The sequence below is a fragment of the Pempheris klunzingeri genome, chromosome 2, assembly GCF_042242105.1.
Source record: "Pempheris klunzingeri isolate RE-2024b chromosome 2, fPemKlu1.hap1, whole genome shotgun sequence".
Lineage (NCBI taxonomy): Eukaryota > Metazoa > Chordata > Actinopteri > Acropomatiformes > Pempheridae > Pempheris > Pempheris klunzingeri.
The window spans coordinates 8,033,368-8,054,420 of record NC_092013.1 but is presented as its reverse complement, the minus strand read 5'-3'; the positions used below and the strand labels follow the sequence as shown (position 1 = coordinate 8,054,420).

Sequence of the window (21,053 nt, the reverse complement as noted above, 5' to 3'; positions counted from 1 at the left end):
GTTTCTTAAATTAGAGACAGGCAGATAAGCCGGGAGAAAAATGAATTCATATCCCCTCTGACACAACATGTCTACATTAATTATGTGCCTACTGGGAAGAGCAACCCATCATTATTTTAGATATTTAGTCTGTAATGTGATCCAGTGTTTTCAATAGCCCATGTGTAAAAGCAAAACGATGATAATAGACCAAATTATATTAACAGTATTCAGAGTATTTATCAAACTGTACATTCATGGGCCTACATTCATTTTCTCACATTCATTTATTTTTCATCAACTAACCATCTTCTAAGCCAAGTCACCCTTACTTACTGTTACTATGACTGACACAATAATAACATGGCAGATTTAAAACGCAAAATTCTAATGATTTCTTAATATTAATAATTTGATGATCCATGTAGAAAACATGCAGCGACATTGTCCCTGCACTTCCATGAAGACACTTGTTAGCATTGGAAGTATGATAATGTCAAAATATCAAAGATTAAACTCGTACGTCATTGTAGCACAACCTTGTTTGGCTGATTAGCTTATACTTGAACAAACTAGAAAGAGGTAAGATTTATGCTTTATTGTTTGTATACTCACTTTTAACTGAGGTGTAACTGGTTGAAAAGGTTCTTAGGATGACTAATGATGTGTTTCTACAAGTTAGGTACCAACATTGAATAGCAAAAGGTAGCGCACAAACAACTCTTCAGGACCAAGTTGACTAATTGCAATTTCACCAGTTTATTCCACAGATGTTTGGGCCTAGTGGCCTTCAAGGCCAAATATTGCGGACATGGCCAGAATACATTGGTGAAATTGAGATTAGTAATCCTGGTCCTGCAGAATTGTGTGTGGGCTACACTTTTACCTTTGGATGTCATTTTACCTCAGATAGCAAGTTTGGCTGGGGTTGCTGAAGTGTAAAAATCCAAGAAACTGTGTGACAGCGAGCTAACATTAGCCTACAGTTTCATATAGTAGCATGCATCCAAGATTCGTTACCATGCGGTGGATGTGCTTGCCATGAACAAGGTTTTTTATGCAACACAGCATGACCATGGAAGAAACCTTTGTTGAGGTTAAACATAAGCTAGTTAGCTGGACATGCCAACACTCCAGCTTATGTTAGAAAACAAACTCTTTACACTTTTACTCTAGTATTCTTGGTTTTGGCAAAGGCTAACAGTGTACTGCTGCTACTTCCAAACTCTTTAAATGCAGAAAATTGCTTTTACTACAGCCCTATGTACACCGCTTAAACATGTGGTGAAGTTCCTGTTATCGCTACTAAACTTTGATTGGACAATTGCTATTGAGGGTATGGGTTTAGTGAATGGTCAGTTTACACACACTGTTGGGATGAAATGTAGCGTGTTATAAAAGTGTTATAACATATACATATACATTGCTCAGAGATTATATCTGAGTAGAATAGTATTGATAACAAAAAGCCATGAGGAGGTTTGAGATTAGAGAGGCTCATTGTGTTTGACCTGTGCTATTCTGCCAAAGATCAATAAAGAGGGATGTCCTTTGCACACAGCAGAAGAAATGGTGTGACGGTAGAAAGAACGGGAGGCTTAACACTGCACCATGTTGAAATAGTATTGATTTTTGCTGGTTAAAGCCATCGACGCTCAGGGTGTAGTAATAGCTGTCATCAGTACGTGGTGTGTCAGTCACAGGAATTTTAATTAGAGCCATAAAGGCAGTCGATAGATTGAGCCAACAGAATTCAATGAAGACACAAGATGTCAATGTGGCCAACATTATTGACTGTTCTGGGTGTGTGAACAAGTATCGGTATGCGTGTGTGATAATGGAGAAATAGCGGGAATAAATGGAGCCGAGTGCAGCTGCGAAAGGATAAATAGCAGCTGTGGGGATCAGGGAGCGTAAAGCCGGGTGGGAGTTGCATTGTACCTGTCGTAGTCTCCATTGCAGAGCGCTCGTACTGGGATAGTGAAAGGCTGCCACACTGGATTCAACGTGTTCTTCACCACCTCTGTTTTATGGCAGATAGTAAACCTACAGCAGGAGGAGGAGGAAGGTTAGGAAATATACTGTATGTTCAAAAAGAAGCAGAGATAATTATTTGTTAATTATACAAGCCAGAAAGGGAGATAAATATGCAAATAAGGGGTTAGCATGCAACTGAGGAGACAAAGGCAACAGGAGAGACAATGTCAAATCCTACAGTGGCAGGAAAGGTGCTTTAAATAGGGCTGCACCCAGCTTTGTTTACCGCTTGGCCTGTCTCCCAGCTATATTGTGTTTCAGACCACAGAGAATAATTTAATATTTCAGTCTGCTTTTAAAATCCTTTCCCTTGACCGCAAGTGTGACAATGACATGCAAATGGATTCCTCTGATATCTGAAATGTTTCATTGAGCAGAGCCACATAAATGTCTATCAAGTAACCCCCAAATATCCTCCCGAAAAGCAACAATGCATATCGCTTTTTTTTTTTTCTGCCTAAAGCCTTGGATTACTTGTGCTCCAATAAGTGCCTGAAGCCTTTTAAAACCTTGTGATTCTTTTAGCCACACAGGCCTCTAATTTGTACCCTCCTCTGGCATCAAGAACAGATATGTCTAGCACGTCTGTGGGGATCCATTTCCCACCCTGTTATGTATGAAAAAAAAATACAGAGAAAAGCTAGAAGACGGCTAATGAAGCACTTGCTAAAACATCTCCGGTTAGATAGGGCTGACACTGCCACAACTGCAAAGCCCCTTGGGAGACTGAACAGCACTCTGGGAAAGTTTGAGGAGATGGGGGAGTGTTATGCATCCCTGTGTGAATTGCCTCAGAAACTGAAAGTGTTTGTCCTATTGATGGAAAATGCAGATTGTTTTTTCTTGCTTTTATGCTTTTTACAGTAATTGCCTCTCTTTCCTATTTGCTCTCCTGGAGTCATTTATGTAAGGCACAGTCATGGGAGTTGTGGCTGTGTTATTAATAGGATACTCGTCTCTGTATGCAGCCTCTGAAGTTGTACATACCTCAGTAACCACTGCAGCTCTCCTCTCACACTATACATATACATTATATTGTATTTCCTCTAATGTTCTCTCTATTTTTGTTCCCCATTCTGTTCCACGTTTTCTTTATTATGTTACTGAAACCTTTAAATTGTTCTTTAAAACTTAATTTTCTGATGTCTCCGAACTGATGTTCCAAGGTCACACAGAAGCTTTATTTATCCTGCTCTAAGAACGTAACCTAATATCTGACAGTGTGTAACCTAATATCTGACAGTGTTTTCTCACCATAGACGTTGGAAAGCTTTGGTAGCACAAGATTCAGCAACTCTTGTTTGAGTATGGCTTTTGATACCAGCTACCTCACTGTAATAGGATTACATCTCAGTGGAAAGTGTCTGTCTCCAGAGGCTTCCTTAAACAGCAGTCCACTGGCGGCACTAACACTTGCAGCTACAAACTAATTCAAAATCACACCAAGCACTCACGTTCCATCCTCATTGCTTCTGTAGAAGACCATGAAAGGGTCCGACTTGCCAAAGAAGTCCTTCTTGTCCAGCTTGTTGGCACAGAACTGCATGGTGGCGCTGTCCTGCAGGGATACATAGAGATGTTGTGAGAGAGCTGTGCATCAGTATCAGGTATCATTTACGTGCCCTATTTTGCTCTGGTTCCCCGACTACTTCTCTTTCATCTTCACAGTTTACAGTGGGACAGCAGATGGAGGCGGATGCACCACACAATAAGATGATGAATACTGCATGAATACTGTAGTCCGTGTTGGTACCTACAGGATGTGTGTATGGGTATGTACCCTTGTTACGATCTTATTTTTCACACAGAAACAGAGAAGCTTTTACTAAAATATGTTATTAGATTTTGTATCAAAGCAGCAAGTTTATTAGGGCAAATAAATTAGTCTAAGGTAAGCATGTGTGCACACTGATCCATTCACAGCGACCACTGCACACCTGTGAGACTGTAATGGTCGTGAAACACCAGAAAACCAATAGCAACCAGACAACTCTGCTATTCTTGTATGTTTACTCCTAATAGTGAAAAGAATTCAAGGTTGGGTGACTCTAACGCTACATAGTAAACAGGTTTCATGTTAATATCATAGATGTTCATAAGCAAACACCCACAAATATAACACAGCTGCTGAAAAGCAGAAAGAGAGGCCAAGAGAACTATTTCGTGAATCCCATTATGAAAGACATGTGATTGTCTGTTGTTTTAGTCTGTGTGAAAGTCATCTGCTTACATGCTGTCATAGTATGAACTACTGGCAGTCAGCCTGACACACCCATTTATAATCTTTATACAAGCTTAATGGCTTATTGGTGTGTGTGTGTGGCATTGCTAACCATAATACCACATCCACCCGCCAGCGGTCCTGCTAACATTAGTAGCAGCTGCTTACCATGTCTATTTCTAGCATGAGTAACAATCATCAAGATAACTTCATTTGAACCTGTCACAGCATCTGGGAAGCATCAGATGCTTTGAATATATTTCAGAGAAACATCAAACACAAAGCAGTTTCACTTTCTTCTTTTTATCGGAGGGAATACTCATATAGTCCTAAGTGCATACCTCTTCTTTAAGCACTGACTCTTTTATGATAAACATTGCTGTTATAGACTGTTTGAGAACATAAGTACTTACCTAGAACTATATCTGCTTATTCACCTTTGTTAGTGACTATAAAATTTAAAACCACTGGAGCACTGACATGGTAAATGGACTTGTATAGAGCGTATCTAGTTCTTTGACTACTTAAAACACTTACACTACATTCACATTCACACAAACACTCATACACTGATGGTAGGTGCTGGTGCCGACCAGCTCTTCAGAAGGTTATCATTTACACACACATTAGCACACTGATGCTTCAGCCTTTAGAAACAATTAGGGGTGCAGTCTGTTGCCCAGAGATACTTTAACATGCAGACCGAAGGAGTCGGGGATCGAACTGCCAATCTTCCAATTACTGTGCTACTGCAGACACAAAGTTGTGGACTTTGGTGGATTTATATTTTCATGGAAACTAACCAGAGCCAGGATACTTGCCCTATTCTTATTTGGGAAACTTTCAAAGCATTCTATGAAGGTTGTATTTCTACTTACTACTCCTACTTAAAAAGAAAAATAAACAAAATTCTGGTATAAGAAAAAAAAAAAAAGGTAATGAGTTTGAAATGAAGCATAGCAATGATAAGGATGATGCTACTCTGCAGCAACTGATTAGAGTCAGGCTGAATTTTATTACCTGAACACTTGAGTAGCTGAAATTACTATCTTGAAAACAAAACGGTTATAAAATTATTAACAGATTAAACATAAGAGCATGGCAAAAGGGCAGGTCAATTACTTGCATGGCAAATTAAAAAAGTGGAAGAGGAGAGAGCAATCGACAGTAGGAGTCAAATGGAGAAAAACTGATAGAATTGCAAACCATTACAGTAGCTCACTCCTGAGCCAGTGGAAGTGGGACAACTACTTAGGTTTTCTAACTTCAAATAATTTGGATGAGATTAACTATACCCCTGCACTGGAAAACATTGAGGCAGATCTCAAGATCTCAAACGATGGCTCACATTCCCAGTATTGCTCTTAGGCCATCTGAATGTATTGAAGATGAACATTTTCCTTGGGCAAACTTATTTATTACAACATTATTGTTCTCTATTCAAGTCCCTGTAGGTTTTTAAGAAGATCCAATCATTATTCTCCTGGGGGGTTAGTCTAGCTAACATCAAATATACAACTGGACAGCACGCGTAAGACCGCTGACGCTATGGTTTAAAAATCCTGTATGTGGACAAGAATAGAAAACAATGATATATTACCTTTGAACTTGAATTATGGCCTTTACTGTGGTATGAAAAATAACAAGCAACCCAATTACACCTCACTCTGAGTATTTGCCTCTATCATCCTATTCTCCTATATGGAAGAACCCATCACTGTTTTTTATATTTAGTGATTATGTTTTCAAACTCCGGTCAGAAAAATACAGAAAAAAATCTAACTTTTGCTTGCTTATATGTGGGAGCACTTGTTTTTTGCAATTAAGAAGTTTTATTCAGATGATGCAACAAACAATTGAGGAACCAAAATCCACAATAATGGAGAAAACACTGTCCATCAGAAAAATAATCGAAAATCACTGCCCAACTTTACCTAGGATTGTTGGATTTTTTTAATTTTTTTTTACGGACAATAGTCTTTCTACAAAGACAAAATGGGAAATTGATCAAGAGGAGGAATTGATGAGGAAGAGTGGTTTCAGATTTGTTCAAATGTACACTCTGGCACTTACAATTGGAAGCAAAAGCTCTTACAGTTTAAGACCATGCGTAGAGTATACTATATTCCAGCAAAACTGAATGTTACGCATCCAGAAATGTCTTCATCTGCATTCAGTCGTCAGCCCCACTTGACTAAATTCATCAGATTTCACACAGCTCCCTGTAGAGCCACAAATGACTTGATATGGCTTTTTGTCCCCCTTCATATGGAGTAGTACTCCCCAAGGTTTGCTTTTATATCCAAAGGTTTGTTACAATAATTTTTTTAAAAACTTTAGGCATGCAGCCTTTTCACATCAGTAGGTCAATAAACCACAACAGCAGAGGCTCCACAGAGGCTCCTCATTAACGTATATTTTATTTCTGAGAACAGCATGCTGATTTACTGCTGATTCTGAATTGTCCCTTACGTGAACAGATTAACAGTTGGCAAAGTTCTTTACGCACATAGGTATATTTCTATGAAGTATTGATTGTGTCTGAATACATATACACATAGGCTATTGTGCATTCAAAAGAAAAACTAAGACCATAAAAACATTTTATGTAACTTGAATAAATCAAAGCCCAGCAGCAGATGCGAGGAGATTTATTCTCACTGCAAACCTACTCTTATTTTTTTCTCTGTGGTATACCCTCTCTCTCCCTCTAACAAATAAGCCTGATTGTGCATTTTCTCAGCAGTTGTTTATCATGAAACACTCCAGCACTTTTACCAACCACAAATATTAATCACATGGCTGCTGTTGAATCCTGCACTACTTGTTTACTATTACTTGGCTCTCTCTGTGGTGGTGGTAATGCAGGGAAGGGATCCGACTTATCTCTGGCATATGGGCTGTAGCTAATCTCTGAAACACAGTGGGTTCATTACAGTATCTTCGGATGCTATAACAGTAGATCGCTGTTGCTGTCAGGGCCCGAGGCCTTACACTGGGCAGCCATGGTGCCACTAATGATAGCTTAATAGCTTTTTAATGTTGCAGCTTGCACCTCGTGTCTGGCTGTGTGCCGAGTGGCAAATCAGCAAAAGAATGTGTGTGAGGTTGTAAGTGTGACAGACTGTGTGTGAGAGTGAGAGCAGGAGCATTGCTGTGCACATATGCCCATTAATGCCCATTTTGATTCCTGTGTGCCTCTTGCCACAGCGTCCCCTCTGTCTTTATCACACACAGTCAGGAACTGTGCAGTACACACTTCCCTCTGACACACTCATGAACACATCATCTCCACTTCAGCAGCGAAGGGAACTTTATCTGTATTCCCACCGTCACCCTGAGGACACATCTCATGTCTGCCATTTCACACAAGCCTCCTACACAGACAACTTACTCTCTCACTCCTTTTCATAGTCTTAAAAACACCCTTTCAAATACTCCTGGCTCCCATGCTGCGCACTGAGTGACACCCAAGCAGATGAATGCTTGTGTCATTGGAACCATATGACGGCAGAAATATTTGCTGTAGCAACATATTTCATTTAATCTCTGTTGCTTTCTGTCCTCTGTCCCTAGATTCTGGATATAAATTCAACAAGTACTGATTGTGACATTGTAATCTCTCTTAAATATGAACGCAATGTTCAAACTGAAAATCTAGGCTGCACCAGATTGCAGCCCACATACATTTACATATTGTGAAGAATGTTTATCCCTGCACCTAATAAAAGTGATTAAAGGGACAGCCCTAGGCTCCAGTTCCCTCAAAGGCTCTACTATCCTCAGGCTGAGTTTTACATCACTGAAGTTCCTGTCTGATAACCCCCAAACCCCTGAATACCTGTACGTGTATACAATATGTGCAAGCTCACACATTAGGTACAAATACACACAAGCACAAAATAACTAAATAAATAACTTATTTTGAAACTTTTTGCTTGCTGTCTCCAGCAAAAGAAAATCTAGACAGAGATTTTTCATTCATCCTGTAAATTGTGAATCCGTGCAGTTTAAGAATCAAGTTTATTAGTGTCTATATGCATGTTTGTTAGTCGTGTCACAGCACTACCAGAAATCTACATAAACTTAGCAAGTATGCAGCACAGCCTCTCTGGGATCTCCCCCCAGAGCAGATCAAAGGCAAACTCACAGCCAACAGTTACAGTATGTTTGTGTGTCAGGTGTGTTGCCCTGCAGGAACGTTGAGGATTCTCTTGCTGCAATCTACAGTTTCTGTTTTTCTAGCATTCATTTAGTGAAGTGTTCCTAAGCTTGTCATGGCGTTGTCTCACTACTCATATCTACTGCATCATGTTCACCACAGCATGTTTAGTGTTATTGGAAAAATAAGTTGTAATTTGATCAGTTAAACTATCAAAAGGAGAACTTAAAAAAAAACCATTTTGTATATGTGCATGATAAGACAATTGCCAATAAATGAATAGACAATAATATAAACTATAATTTCTTCAACAAACCTCATTACTAAATTACTGTTCATTTCCATTTCATCAAAGTTGACAGTCGGGCCACATCACATAGCAATATATCAGTTTGAGTAACAAGTGTCTAACGCTCTGGCTACATTAAACACACAACGTATGCGGACCATACACAGTGCAGATATGCTGCAAAACACATCTGTATACTGGCTACACCAGCAGTGCATATATGGCATAGTGTGACTCATCACGACACTGTGAAACTTTTGATTTTTTCACCGAGTTTGTGTAATATGGGTAAATTAACCTATAAAGACTGCAGCACATTATATAAGAGGAAGCGTTACCAGGCAACCTTCAGCTGGCAAAATAAATGCATACAGGGTGATCAGGTGAAAGTCACTTCCTGTATTGGCAGTTTAATCTAAAATACGTCAATAAATGTATATATACAGTACTGTAAGAATGCTTTCAAAAATATAAAATGTAATTGTTTGTTTTTATTGATTTACAAAATGCAAAGTGAGCAAACAGAAGAAAAATCTAAATCAAGTCAATATTTGGTGTGACCACCCTTTGCCTTCAAAACAGCATCAGTTCTTCTAGGTGCACTTGACAAAAGTCAGGGATTTTGTAAGATCATAGTCAGGTGTATGATTAACCAATTAAACCAAATGGGTGCTGATGATCATCAATTTCATATAGGTTGAAACTCTGTCATTAACTGAAACAGAAACAGCTTTTAAAACTGGGTGAGGAACAGCCAAACTCTGCTACCATGGTGAGGTTGTGGAAAACACAGATCATACACCACGGCAAGACTGAGCACAGCAACAAGACACAAGGTAGTTATACTGCGTCAGCAGGGTCTCTCCCAGGCAAAGATTTCAAAATGGACTTTCATTTCTTTTGGAGAAGCACCAAGAAACGGGCAACGTTGAGGACTGTAGACGCAGCGGTTGGCCAAAGAAACTTAGTGCAGCAGATGAAAGACACATTATGCTTACTTCCCTTCGAAATCAGAAGATGAAATGCAGTGTTGCTCTGCAAATGCTCTACATGAGTCTAAAGGCTCATTTAGTGCTGCTTCTTATTCCCGACTGGACCAAAATAGATTAAAGCAACTAATCCACCAATACTGTTATCCTGTCAGCTTCTTTTCAATTTTACATAACATTATGAGCTGTAAACACAGGGCTTGCTCTGTAAGAATTGAATGGATCTCTGATGGCTTGCTGATCAAGTTGCTCACAAAATGACACAGTATGTAGTATTCAATCAGGTACAGTAAGTCAACGTTGGGGCTCTGAGTCAGTGAGTGGAAGGACACGCTGCAAAATCTCTGCGGAGCTAATAGGCACATAAAAGCATTTATGGTGATGGAATGTGTTGGGATATTAAATATGCATCTGCTCCTGCCTCATTAAGGTTCTGTGGCACGAACACACACTCTTGCAAAGGTCTGTGATCAACAGCCAGTCGCTAATATGAAGAGAATCAGGCTATCAATATTTAAAGTGGGGGGCCAGGCTGGATAGAGACACATTCACACCCTCAGGGAAGTAATGAAGGAGTGTTTGTGACGTGAGAGATGAGCAGTGTCTCTGGTGTGGGTATGTATGCTACAGTGAGAGTTATAGTTGTAGCAATAAAAAGGGAAAAGATAGGGAGAAGACAAAAGGGATTGGTAGTAAAAGTATAGAGGGCATGAATTAGTGTGAGCCAGTGTGTTTGTGCCTCTGAGGGTTAAACATTGAAAAAAAGATATATGGCAAAGGTGAAAGGGAGAGGGGAAGGAGGGGAGTAGTGACTCAATAGAAGGCCAAATGATGAGGTAGGGAGAAAGGAGAGGAAAGGAGAAGAAAGGAGATAGGGAAGGTGGACCTGACATGATAAGCAAAGACAAATGACTCCCTGCTGTTCGTGTGGTGGATCTCTGTGTGTCCACACACACAACAACACCCAGATTTATGATAGGTAACATGGAGTACATGATCCTCAGTGATTGTACATTCTGTTAAATGTGTGATCCTACAAATTGCCTGGATTCCTTGCTTGATTCAGAGCCACGGGATACGAACTCTGTGATTAATGTTGTTGGTTGTTGGTTTGTAGCAAGGATTGCCAAAAAGTGCATGTGAGTGGAATGAATCAGCAGCAATTCCTGCTCCCCACTCAAAGCACTTTCTAATCACTTCATTCCAGCCTGCTCCAGGTTTCCTATTTTGATATTTTCTCTCTCTCATATGTTCTCTGCTCACATTACCTGAAAACCAGTTCAGGTTTGCCTCATAGCAAATGTGGTGTCACCCTTCTGATTTATTGCACAATGTGACGGGAAATTTAGGCATCAAAGAGGACAGCATAGTGAATGGAAGCGCAGGAAGTGAGGTGGGCAGACATGGATCTATCACGAGAAGTGAGGCAACGATTCTGCTCAAAACGGAGAATGTTTCATCAAATTTTGTGGTTTTACTCATGACATAAATTTACAATCAAAGGATCAAGTAGAGGGCCTGGAAGAGAGAAAGCAAAATGTGGAGGTTCTGTCTCACATAGACAGACAGACACACCACACTGTCACACTGCTGTGACTTTTGCATTCATGTTTTCCATTCTTGCAGTGCGTTGAGCTCTCAAGGCCACCATACAAAACGTATCAAACTAAACATTAAATGAAAATGTAAGGTTATTTCAATGAGAACTACAGTTTTTGCAGAGTGGCTGTGACTGCATTTTAAACTAATGCAAAACAATCCTGCGGTTTTGTGCAAATGAAGCGAAATGAAAATCCTCCATGAGTTGTATCAGCTTGCTTGTGTGATGGAGCTTTATCTTGAAGCGAGAGGGAACACAGAAGAGACGCTCCAGGCAAAATCACACTGCTCTGCTCCCACTCTGCACCACTCGAATGCCCTTTTGCAAATATGATAGAAAAAAAATCCTATTGTACATGGACCGGCCTTACAATACTTGGCAGTGAAAAAATGCAACTGGACTTACTGGGCATCGTTAACTATCAGCGGAAATTCAAACTTCTACTGCGTGGAAGTGTTCCTTTTTTTAATTTAAAATGCATTGGTGCAAAGGTTTACTTTTCCCATTCCCATATTTTAAATGCAGCTTAATACCAGATGAGCTTTTCTACTGTATTCTTTATTTAGATAAAACAACAAGTCTAGCAACATTGTTGCTAGACTAGAAGAGAGTGGGCTGTATTTGTCAGAATGCTATTTTCCATTGCAGAGCTCTATTTTGAAGGCTGCTTAACAGCCCCCACACTCAAAATTTTGTATTTAGCTGTAGCCACCCCTACAATTTGGTTGCTTCATGTGTGTCAGCTGAGTTTACAAGTACGAGTTAATCAAATCTATGCAACCCAGTGGTAATTGATAGCCATAGTTTATAGTAGTGCATAGTGCATTTCTCATAAACTTTTACTAATTGCCAGTCAAGTTCCTCAAGGGACAAGAGTATTTTGTCCATATACACTACTCATCCCAATTTATTGAGACACCGAAAATGTTTTGTTGTGGTATACCCACCACTGTTAGATTTTCTTTCAATAAATTGTTTAAGATGAATAAAATTGCCATTGCATGCTTCTACTTAAATGCCCTACTTTCATGATATAATATCACTGTAGCATTCACTTTTTACATTTTCCATATATTTCACCTGAAAGTCGAATATCCCTAACTTTTTGTGAGCAGTGTAGTTCCGATTTATCAAATCCAAACTGTTGTGTTCATTCAAAATGATCAGAAATGTCTACTCCTACCCTACAGTTGGTTGTTGAATCTGCTGTAACCTTTGGCATTACACTGAGAAATAATTCAAACATGAGAAGGTGGAGAGTGCAGGGTCGTACAACATGGGACGTTTGATGTAATATTGATATTCAGTTTGTCTTTGAGTTACAACCTTAGACAGCTGATGTTACTTCCTGGTCAAGAAAGTGAAGAGAAGTACATCATTCTCCCTGTTACAATCATTACTGTAACCAATGTAAAACTACCACAATATACAGGTATTAACCTGTTAATTGTCGTGTTTTTAGAGGACAGATTTTGTTACTGATGAACAGAGTCAGGTAACCTGCCTCCCCCTGATTCCAGTCTTTAAGTTAAGCTAAGCTAATTGGCTGCTGGCACGCTTAATATTTAGCATACAGACATGAGATTGGTGTTGATTTTCTCATCTAGCTCTAAGCAAAAAGCAAATAATTGTATTAAGTATATAGTATTGTCAAACTATAACATATCACAGCCAATGTCACTGGCCATCTTGGGCTGCTCTTAGGCTGCTTATGTTTTCTCCACCTGTGCCGGTGGATATTGTGAAGACCACATTAGGCAAGTTGAAGTAGGGCTAATTGATTTTCTGTTCTTTTTCAAAGACAATTACTTGATGGTATCTGTTGTCAAACATTTTGCTATAACCTCAGCTGTTCTTCCTTCAACTCCTGAAGTGAGACGAGTTTTAAAAAAGTATCCAAGCAATAAAAATAAAGTAAACAAAAAAGTCTGTTATGACTTTTTAGTTTATTTTAGTTTTATAAAAATGTCTCATAAACCTGCCAACTCAAATCAATGAAAGCTAAAGACCCCCGTGTTTAAATAATGACAGCCTTGAGCTACAGTATAGTTCCTACTAAATAGATAACTCTTGACTTGTGTATCATTCAATTCACAAGCTACGTTTGTTCCTTCAGGAAACCTTCAGGAGGTTCATCTTTTTGTCATTTAAAGTTTATAATAGATACAAAGATTTAACAATTTGGAATAAGAATAATTTGACAAGCAACAGTTTTTGATGCCAAGTCTTCTTTCAAACCGGTAGAGCTCTATAATCCTTTTCATAAGAAAGAGAAATATAAACTGTCCATCACACACTTTCTGCACTGTCTGCATGACAAAGAAGGTTGGCTGATGAGGTTTAATAATGAGCGTGTACAAATGTATCATATTTTCCTACTGACTGCTGACATACCCTGTCAGCAAAAAACACACAAATCATTCACACAACACTCGCACAGTACATACTCCCTTCTCTTGAGACGGTCACGAATGGAAACTGATGAATAATGTCAGTTCATGAATGCTAAATGCGTCTTAACCTCCTCAACCCCTGCCAGACCCAACAGCAGGTCCGTCATTACTAACTCATGTTGTGGACACAAGCGTTTTGCAAAGGCCAGAGAGCTTTATTTTAAATTCTGGTCAAAATATCAAATGTGTCAGGCTGAATTAGAAAGAGTTGTGTAAAATTATGCACAGGGAATCTTGGGTTTAAATATTTTACTCCATGTGAAGACTCCATGTAGCTTCTGTAGCCGCACTTTGAAGCTGCTAAACTTGATGCCACTTCGGTGTAGTGGCGACAAGTTGTAAACACAACACTGGCAAATCACATTCAAAGTTAATATGGCAAAATTGTGAGCAAATCGTTTCTTATTTATACATGTGGTAGATATGGACACTGGCTCTGTTTTGGTCTCCACCAACTTCAGTGGGAAAAATCTGGCTCTTTAGTTGTTAACTTTGCATGTCTGCCCCTGGTACCAGGCAGATCACATACAGTGGGTTTAAAAGCTTTTTTGCAGGCTTTAACAAGAGGCTTTCCATGTTTATGTTGGTGTGTTCGTATGTAAGCGTATATAGCGTGTGCAAGAGAAAGTAAGTGCACGTGTGTGTGTGTGTGTGTGTGTGTGTGTGTCCCACATGCTACAAGGGACAAGGTCAGGCAGGGCTGCGTTTTAATTAACTAACACTGGCTCTCAAACTATCATCAGCCAAGCTATTCTTATAGCTAAGGGCTGGTACATGCTGAGCGTGAAATAATCCTATTGATTCACTTCACTGTCTTTGAATCTGTTTCTGTCTGTCTCTTTTTCTCTCTTTTGCACACACACACACACTCAGAAATGTGTCTTTCTGTCCATCTTATCATTTTTGCGCTTTCAGTTTCACTGTGCCATTATATCTTCCTTCCTTCCTTTACTCCCTCTCTCTGTCTCTCTTTGTGTCATTTGCTCTGTTGCACTCTCTTGCTTTTCAATATCCTCCTCTAATCTGCGTGCTGGGCGTCCAGTGAAGCATCCAGAGCTTTACAGCACTGTGTTGGTTAAAGGAGCAATCAGCAGTCGCCCCATCATGTTCCTGGGTCATTTCATTAAACAAGGGGACACGCCGCAGAGTGAGGGCAGCTGCCCCGACTGTCATTTCCTGAAAGTGTTGTATGTGTGTCTCAGTGAGAGAGTGTAGTGCAGGTGCTGTATGTAGAAGGATAAGCAGATATATGTAGTAAGCTTGCCACAGTAGTAGGTGTTGCAGGTGTTAAATGATGTTTGGGCATATACACCCTTTACATGACTAGCCCACCACTTACTCTCTTGCCCCCTCTGTCATTTTGGTTTTGTTGAGTTGGTCCCTTTTCTTGTAAAATGTCTGGTGTAATTGGTAACACCAGTGTCACAAGTTTATTTTGCCCAGTGGGAAAAATTCCTCGTTATGGCATCCCTAAAGGCTAAAACCTACCAGGGGCGTCTGTGTCGTGTTCTGGCAGCGCCACAGCTTGGCGCTCCACTCCGCTAAAGACTTGCAGCAGTTCTATTTTCAATGCTCAACATGGCCCAACGTGTCAGCCAGTACAGAGCAGATGAAGCAGGCATAAAGTCAGACAAACAAACGGCAAAGAGAAGCTGGTGGGTTTTCAAACTAAAAGCCCCTGTGCATATTATATCCAGGCCAGACATTAACCAGTCAGAGGGATTTTTAACACAATGTTTGACGAGAGGTTTGTCTTGGAAAAAGACGAAAAAACTATTTCACTTTCACTTTAGCTGCCGTCTGTAGTCTACAGCATAACAAAACAGTAAATACACACAAGAAACACATTCATTCAACAGTCAATTTATCAGCCAGGCAAAACACGAACTAGATACACTTCTGAAATGCTCTTCATGTGTTTTATAACCGTGCTGAGGAGCAAAACTGGACCAGAGCAGCAAAAGCATATTTTGCATACAACATGTGAAGTGTTGTATGTGTAAAATTACAGAAATGAAATTAATAATCCAGGAAGAATACGTGATTATGTGCACAGTGCAGGGTTCTGTTTTGAACAAAATGAGCCAAACTTTTACAATTCATCTGTGCTTAAAATCATCTTAACATAAAGCAGCCATACAAGTGCATAAAGTACTATATAAAATACAATCTGAAAATACCAAAATTAATTTGATTTAAATTATGAAATATCTGACTAAAGAATAAGAGTCAAACCTAAGAATCAATGCCACCTTTCCATTCTTGATACTACACACAGGTTTTGGTCGGTAATCAAGGGGTATTAAAGTTAACCCCCTGCCAGATGAACTTAGTTTCTTATGGATTGAACACTGACTTTTTTTTGTTGTTGTTGCTCTAAATGAAGAATAACGTTAACAGGAAGCTGAAGGAAGCTTTTCCACCCTGTGCATCTTCTTTATGCACAGAATCTGTTTAGCTAGGCTTTGCTAACAGATGTTTGCCTGCTAATGTGTGTTTGGCGGGGGAGATCATTATGGCTTACTCACTCGACAATTGCTCAGCTCCTCTGCAGACAGGATGACGGTGCCACATTTCTTCCCTGGGATCCCTCTGTGGAGCAAAGAGAAAACAATAAGAGTTAGATGCCATTAAACGAAACACATCTTTCATGTGTCCACTCTTGGCTCTTAAGTCATCAATAAAGGCCACTCCAAGAGTAAAAACATGTTAATTTTCCAACCCTGAATTAGCCCCCCTGATTGTATTATATATCTTACTCAGTAGGACCATGTGCTCAACCTGAGATACCTCTGAGGAATTTTGTGCAAGTTATGTTATGTTTGGAGAGATTTATAACAAGGCAATTAGACTTCAGAGAGAGGTTTTTATTTCAAATATTATCCATGAGTAATGTAGTGGTGTAATGAACTTTGTATGCTTTGGTGGATGTATTTCGGTTTGTTTCCCTAGACATTGTAACTGCACATCACAGCTCATATAACTCAGTGTCTCGCATCGAAAAAGCCGTCTAATTACCTCTCCTCTTGTCTTCATTAGAAGAACTTTTACACTAAGCTGGAGTGACAAATCAATCCATCATCAGTTGTGTTGTCAAAACATGAGACTGAAGCCTTTACCCTCAGCGGAGAGGAATGAGCCAACTTCGCAACCTCAGTTCACAAGTCTGTTAAAGCAGCTTGGTGGTCATGCAAGATCCAATAGGACTTGAATACGTGTAAACATATTCTTTTGCTTCTTTTTTTCTGCTACAATTATATTCTGTTTTACTTCTCATCACTTGCTCTTTGTGTTTTACACTGTGGGAAGGTGAAGACTGAAGTCCACTGCTCAAGGCCAAAATAACAGAGCCAGTATATATGTTTGATACCTTGACATCCTGTCCCTTGCAGTACCATCATCTAATGCAGATTGAGGTCATGAGCTTTCACATCTCTCAATTTTAAAAGTGTTTTTTTTTCTCTTTTGTCTCTTTTCCCTATTTTCTTACTATTGTTTAGAGCACAACAGGAAATGCATATGTTTGTCTTAATGCCTTAGTAATGGCCTTATGTATAGTGTGTGTGCCAGTGTTTAGGCACTTGAATTGCTGGCAGCCTGTCAGATAAGACTAAATCTCCCCAGTCCTTTAGTCCACTCAAGGTGACAGGTGGAATTGAATTGTAATGCCCATGAAATGGAATCCGTATATTTGGACATGAAAAGTTGTAAGTGGAAAAGATATTAAAAGGAAAAAAAAAGAAGTAGAAGCAGAAAAAAAAATCACTACCTCAGTGACAAAGCCACATGTATTGCCTAGCTGTACACTGTGCTCTACTCTTTTGTTGATGACACACGTTGGCAAACGCTATAACATAAACTCCTGTGAATAATGAGTGTCAATGAATATGTGTTTGAAAATGAGTGTGGATGTGGTGGATGTTAATATACTTTTTTTCCCTAAAGTTCATGTTGTAGACAGGTCTCAGTCAACTCTATCTCAGCATTTACTTTATAAGGTTCAAGATGGTTTGTGTCGCCAATTTCAACACATGAAATGCCCATACATTTTTTTTATATATTTAGTATTTTAGTGAAAACTAACCCCAGCATTGCTGTTTCATTACAGTACAGTTAGATGTTTTAGTTTACAACTCAAAAAACATGTGTGGGTGTTGAAGTGGGTGGTGCAATACACCTAATACAAGAAGCTATGATAGATTCCTCTGTTGTTTGGTTCTCCATTCCCTCAAAAATCTGCACTGTTGAGACGGCATGCTTTAATTAACAACAAATCCCTTTGTTATAAGAATTCCCATCCGAGGACATGCTCGTGAATTGCCAGACAGTATGAAAATCGAGGGTGTGCTCTGCAACGGTGTGTAGCCTCATATCTACAAGGACAAGAAGACCTGAATAGCCCAAATGTCTTTCGCATCACGCTAGTAGATGATCACACAATGTGTGAGAGCTACACCCACAACTCCCATTATAAAAACCAACTGTATCTGCTCACCGGTTGAGCCTTTTACTCTGTAACCTCTATGATGTTGTTGCACTGTTAAACGCTCCTCTTACATGTAAGATTAAATTTTGTTATAACTTGCAAGCTGGCTCAAATCTCCTCAATCTAAAGAAAAAGTCTTTTGACACCCTTAATTAATTGATCTCACTCATTTCAAAAGCTGGTGTGACTACACCTAGTCTTACTCCAAGCCTTCTGTGTCCCTCTGTGAAGCCATAACTAAAAGTCTGGCATTAGATTCTGCATTGAAGCTGGGTAGAGAAAGAAATCAGATAAATCCAGCTTCAGCCAACAGACTAACTTGGAAAAAGTCATCAGCACCTTCATGTCCACCCACCTTCATTACTGCAGCTCTTTTGGTATTACTCAGACCTTTTAATTCTGACTCCAGCTTGTTCTGAATGCTGCAGAAAGGCTTTTAACATTAACAAGAAACAGAGACCATATTACTCCAACTATTCCCACGTCACTGACTCCCTCTTAGCTATAGGAACTGAGTTGAGTTGGTTTCTTGTCTACAAAGCCCTGGATGGTCTTGCCTCCCTGAGATCTTGTGACCAAAGGCCTGTCTGTCCCTGCAGTAGCTCCAGGTCTGGGTGTTTTGGAAGCAGGGTTTCCTCAGTGCCCACTAGCTTTAACTGTGCCTAATTTTGTTGTATGTTCCTGTGTTCATTAGGGAGTGCGGGTCTGTCTTCATTTGGTCGATCAGTTATCTGTGTGTACGTTACAAGCTAGTCATACTAGTCGATTCCACCCGTATGTCATTATGAGACCCATGTACTTCCCTCACTTAAAGCCTATTTTTCTCATTAAACATTATAAAAAAAACAGTCCTTGTGTCTCCCCAGAAAATGCATCACCTTTCATTATCTGCTTGTGTAACAGCAGTGTGTCAGATCTCACAGGCCGTTAAATGTCCCAGCTCAGGACTGCAGTCATTCTGCATGTGTGTTAATCACCCTCATTCATCAGCAGTGTGTCACAGTAAGACGAATGTGTCTTATTAGTTCGAAAGTGTTCTACAGAGGGCGGCACTATGATCATGGATGGCCTGCACACGCTTCTTTTCACAGTCCAAAGAAGTTAAGTGAATTAGATTTTCAATTTCATTCAAGTGCAGGTGGGAAAGCAGAGTTACATAATTCAGGGAATTCAGAGATGCAGAAAATTAACTTTTCCACCCTTCATCTTTAGAGTAAAATTATCACCTAATAACTTCCATCTCCTGTCAGTGGCCGAATCCCATAGGCCCACTTTGTGGAGGTCATGACCCCAGGAAGAATATCAACAATGATTCAATGATTTATGGTTTCTATGGTTGTTTTTAAGGCGCCTTAAATCGCTTGATAAAGCTTAGTGAAATATCCGAGTCTTGGTGACTGACTTGAATTGTGAAACCAGATGCTAAATATTTCATAAAACTGTGTAAAACTGTAAAACTGTGAACTTTCTTTTAACTCACCAAAGTGTTTTAGGAGTCTTAAGCTAACAATATGCGAGAGGCAGCATCTCATCCACCCCATTGCCTTCCCTATGTCATATTGGTAGAATACGAATGTCTATATTCTTGGACCGTAAAAAAAAAGTTGCCAATTAGTTTAATCCAGACAGCTATTTTGTTGCTTTCTAAGCATTTTTCGCAAAGTAGTAAAACATCACTGTACAGCAAAGGACACGCTGTTAGTGAATTGTGACAAAGCCTACTAATATGTGCCAGGCATCCATTAATTAGGTAACAGTGACACTTTAGCAACAAAATGTCATGTACCTTTCTACGGTTGAGAGTTACATTATCCTTATAGTAAACATGATATTTTCTGTACCAGTTTTCCGACAATTTTCCACAAAAGGTTGATTGACTTGACTCGATGTGGACTTGGGTCTGGCACACAACATACTGAGATCAAATAAGTGGATAAAGTGCTCTCCAGCTGTGTGTATAAGTGCTCTCTGCTCTTTGTGCAAAGGTGTGTGTGTTTCAAGAGGTAGACGGAGACCTTTGATCCACACAGTAAAAGACTCCCATCGATCTTCAGGTGGGGAAACCATCCTGGTTGCAGGGTGAGTGATGTGGGAAACTTGGCACCCCATCAGCCACTAGCTCAAAAATACAGCTTTCAAAAGACAAATGACTCCATATCTACATCTTTCTCAGCCCATTCCTTCTTTCACCTCCTACAAGAGGATCAATTCCCTCTTGGGTCCTCTCAGAATTACCTGAATTCCACTGAATAGCAAAAATCAACAGACAAAAGAGTTTGGGTTACAGAAGGGAATCTGCACTGTGCTGACAAGCTGAGGCCACATGGTAGCTGCAGAGCAAAGCAGCTGCAGCTACAATGAACAACCCGGTGTACAGCCACAGGAACAGACTTTCAACCATAACCCCATGTTTTTTTGGACATGTTGGCTGAAATATACTTCAAATTGCTTGTTTTTTCCAACCAACAGCCCAAAACCTAAAGTAATTCAATGTATTATCACATAAGACAAAAAACTGTGGCAATGAAGCAAGTAATGTTTGCCATTTTTACCTTTCTTACTTTCCAAAAAGTTATTAAAATAATTGACTAATCATTCCAGCTTTACTGTATGCTGTGTAACATGTATGAATCTTACCCCAGTATATCTCTTTACAGGTACATATATAAGCAGCAACCCTCAAGATCTTTTGCCGTTCTAGTCCAAGGTTGTAAACAACTATATTTTGTAAATCTAATATTTATAATTCTGCTCCTGAAAAACTCATATAAAGGAAATGTATTTGTTGGTGTTAAGCTGCAATCTGTCTCCTGCTGGATTTGATCCCTCTTCCCACC

General features: G+C 39.6%; 1 protein-coding gene across 2 annotated transcripts in view; it reads right to left on the bottom strand.

Moving 5' to 3' along the window:
• The window catches only part of cpne5b (copine Vb), a 116,910-nt gene that overhangs the window by 27,798 nt on the left and 68,059 nt on the right, over positions 1-21,053 (bottom strand). For both annotated transcript variants that reach the window (XM_070852147.1, XM_070852139.1), the window contains 3 exons: positions 16,259-16,322; positions 3,471-3,574; positions 1,921-2,025 (listed from right to left, as the gene is read on the bottom strand). In XM_070852147.1, coding sequence (XP_070708248.1) covers positions 1,921-2,025; positions 3,471-3,574; positions 16,259-16,322 — 273 coding nt within the window. The remainder of the gene's footprint in view (positions 1-1,920; positions 2,026-3,470; positions 3,575-16,258; positions 16,323-21,053) is intronic.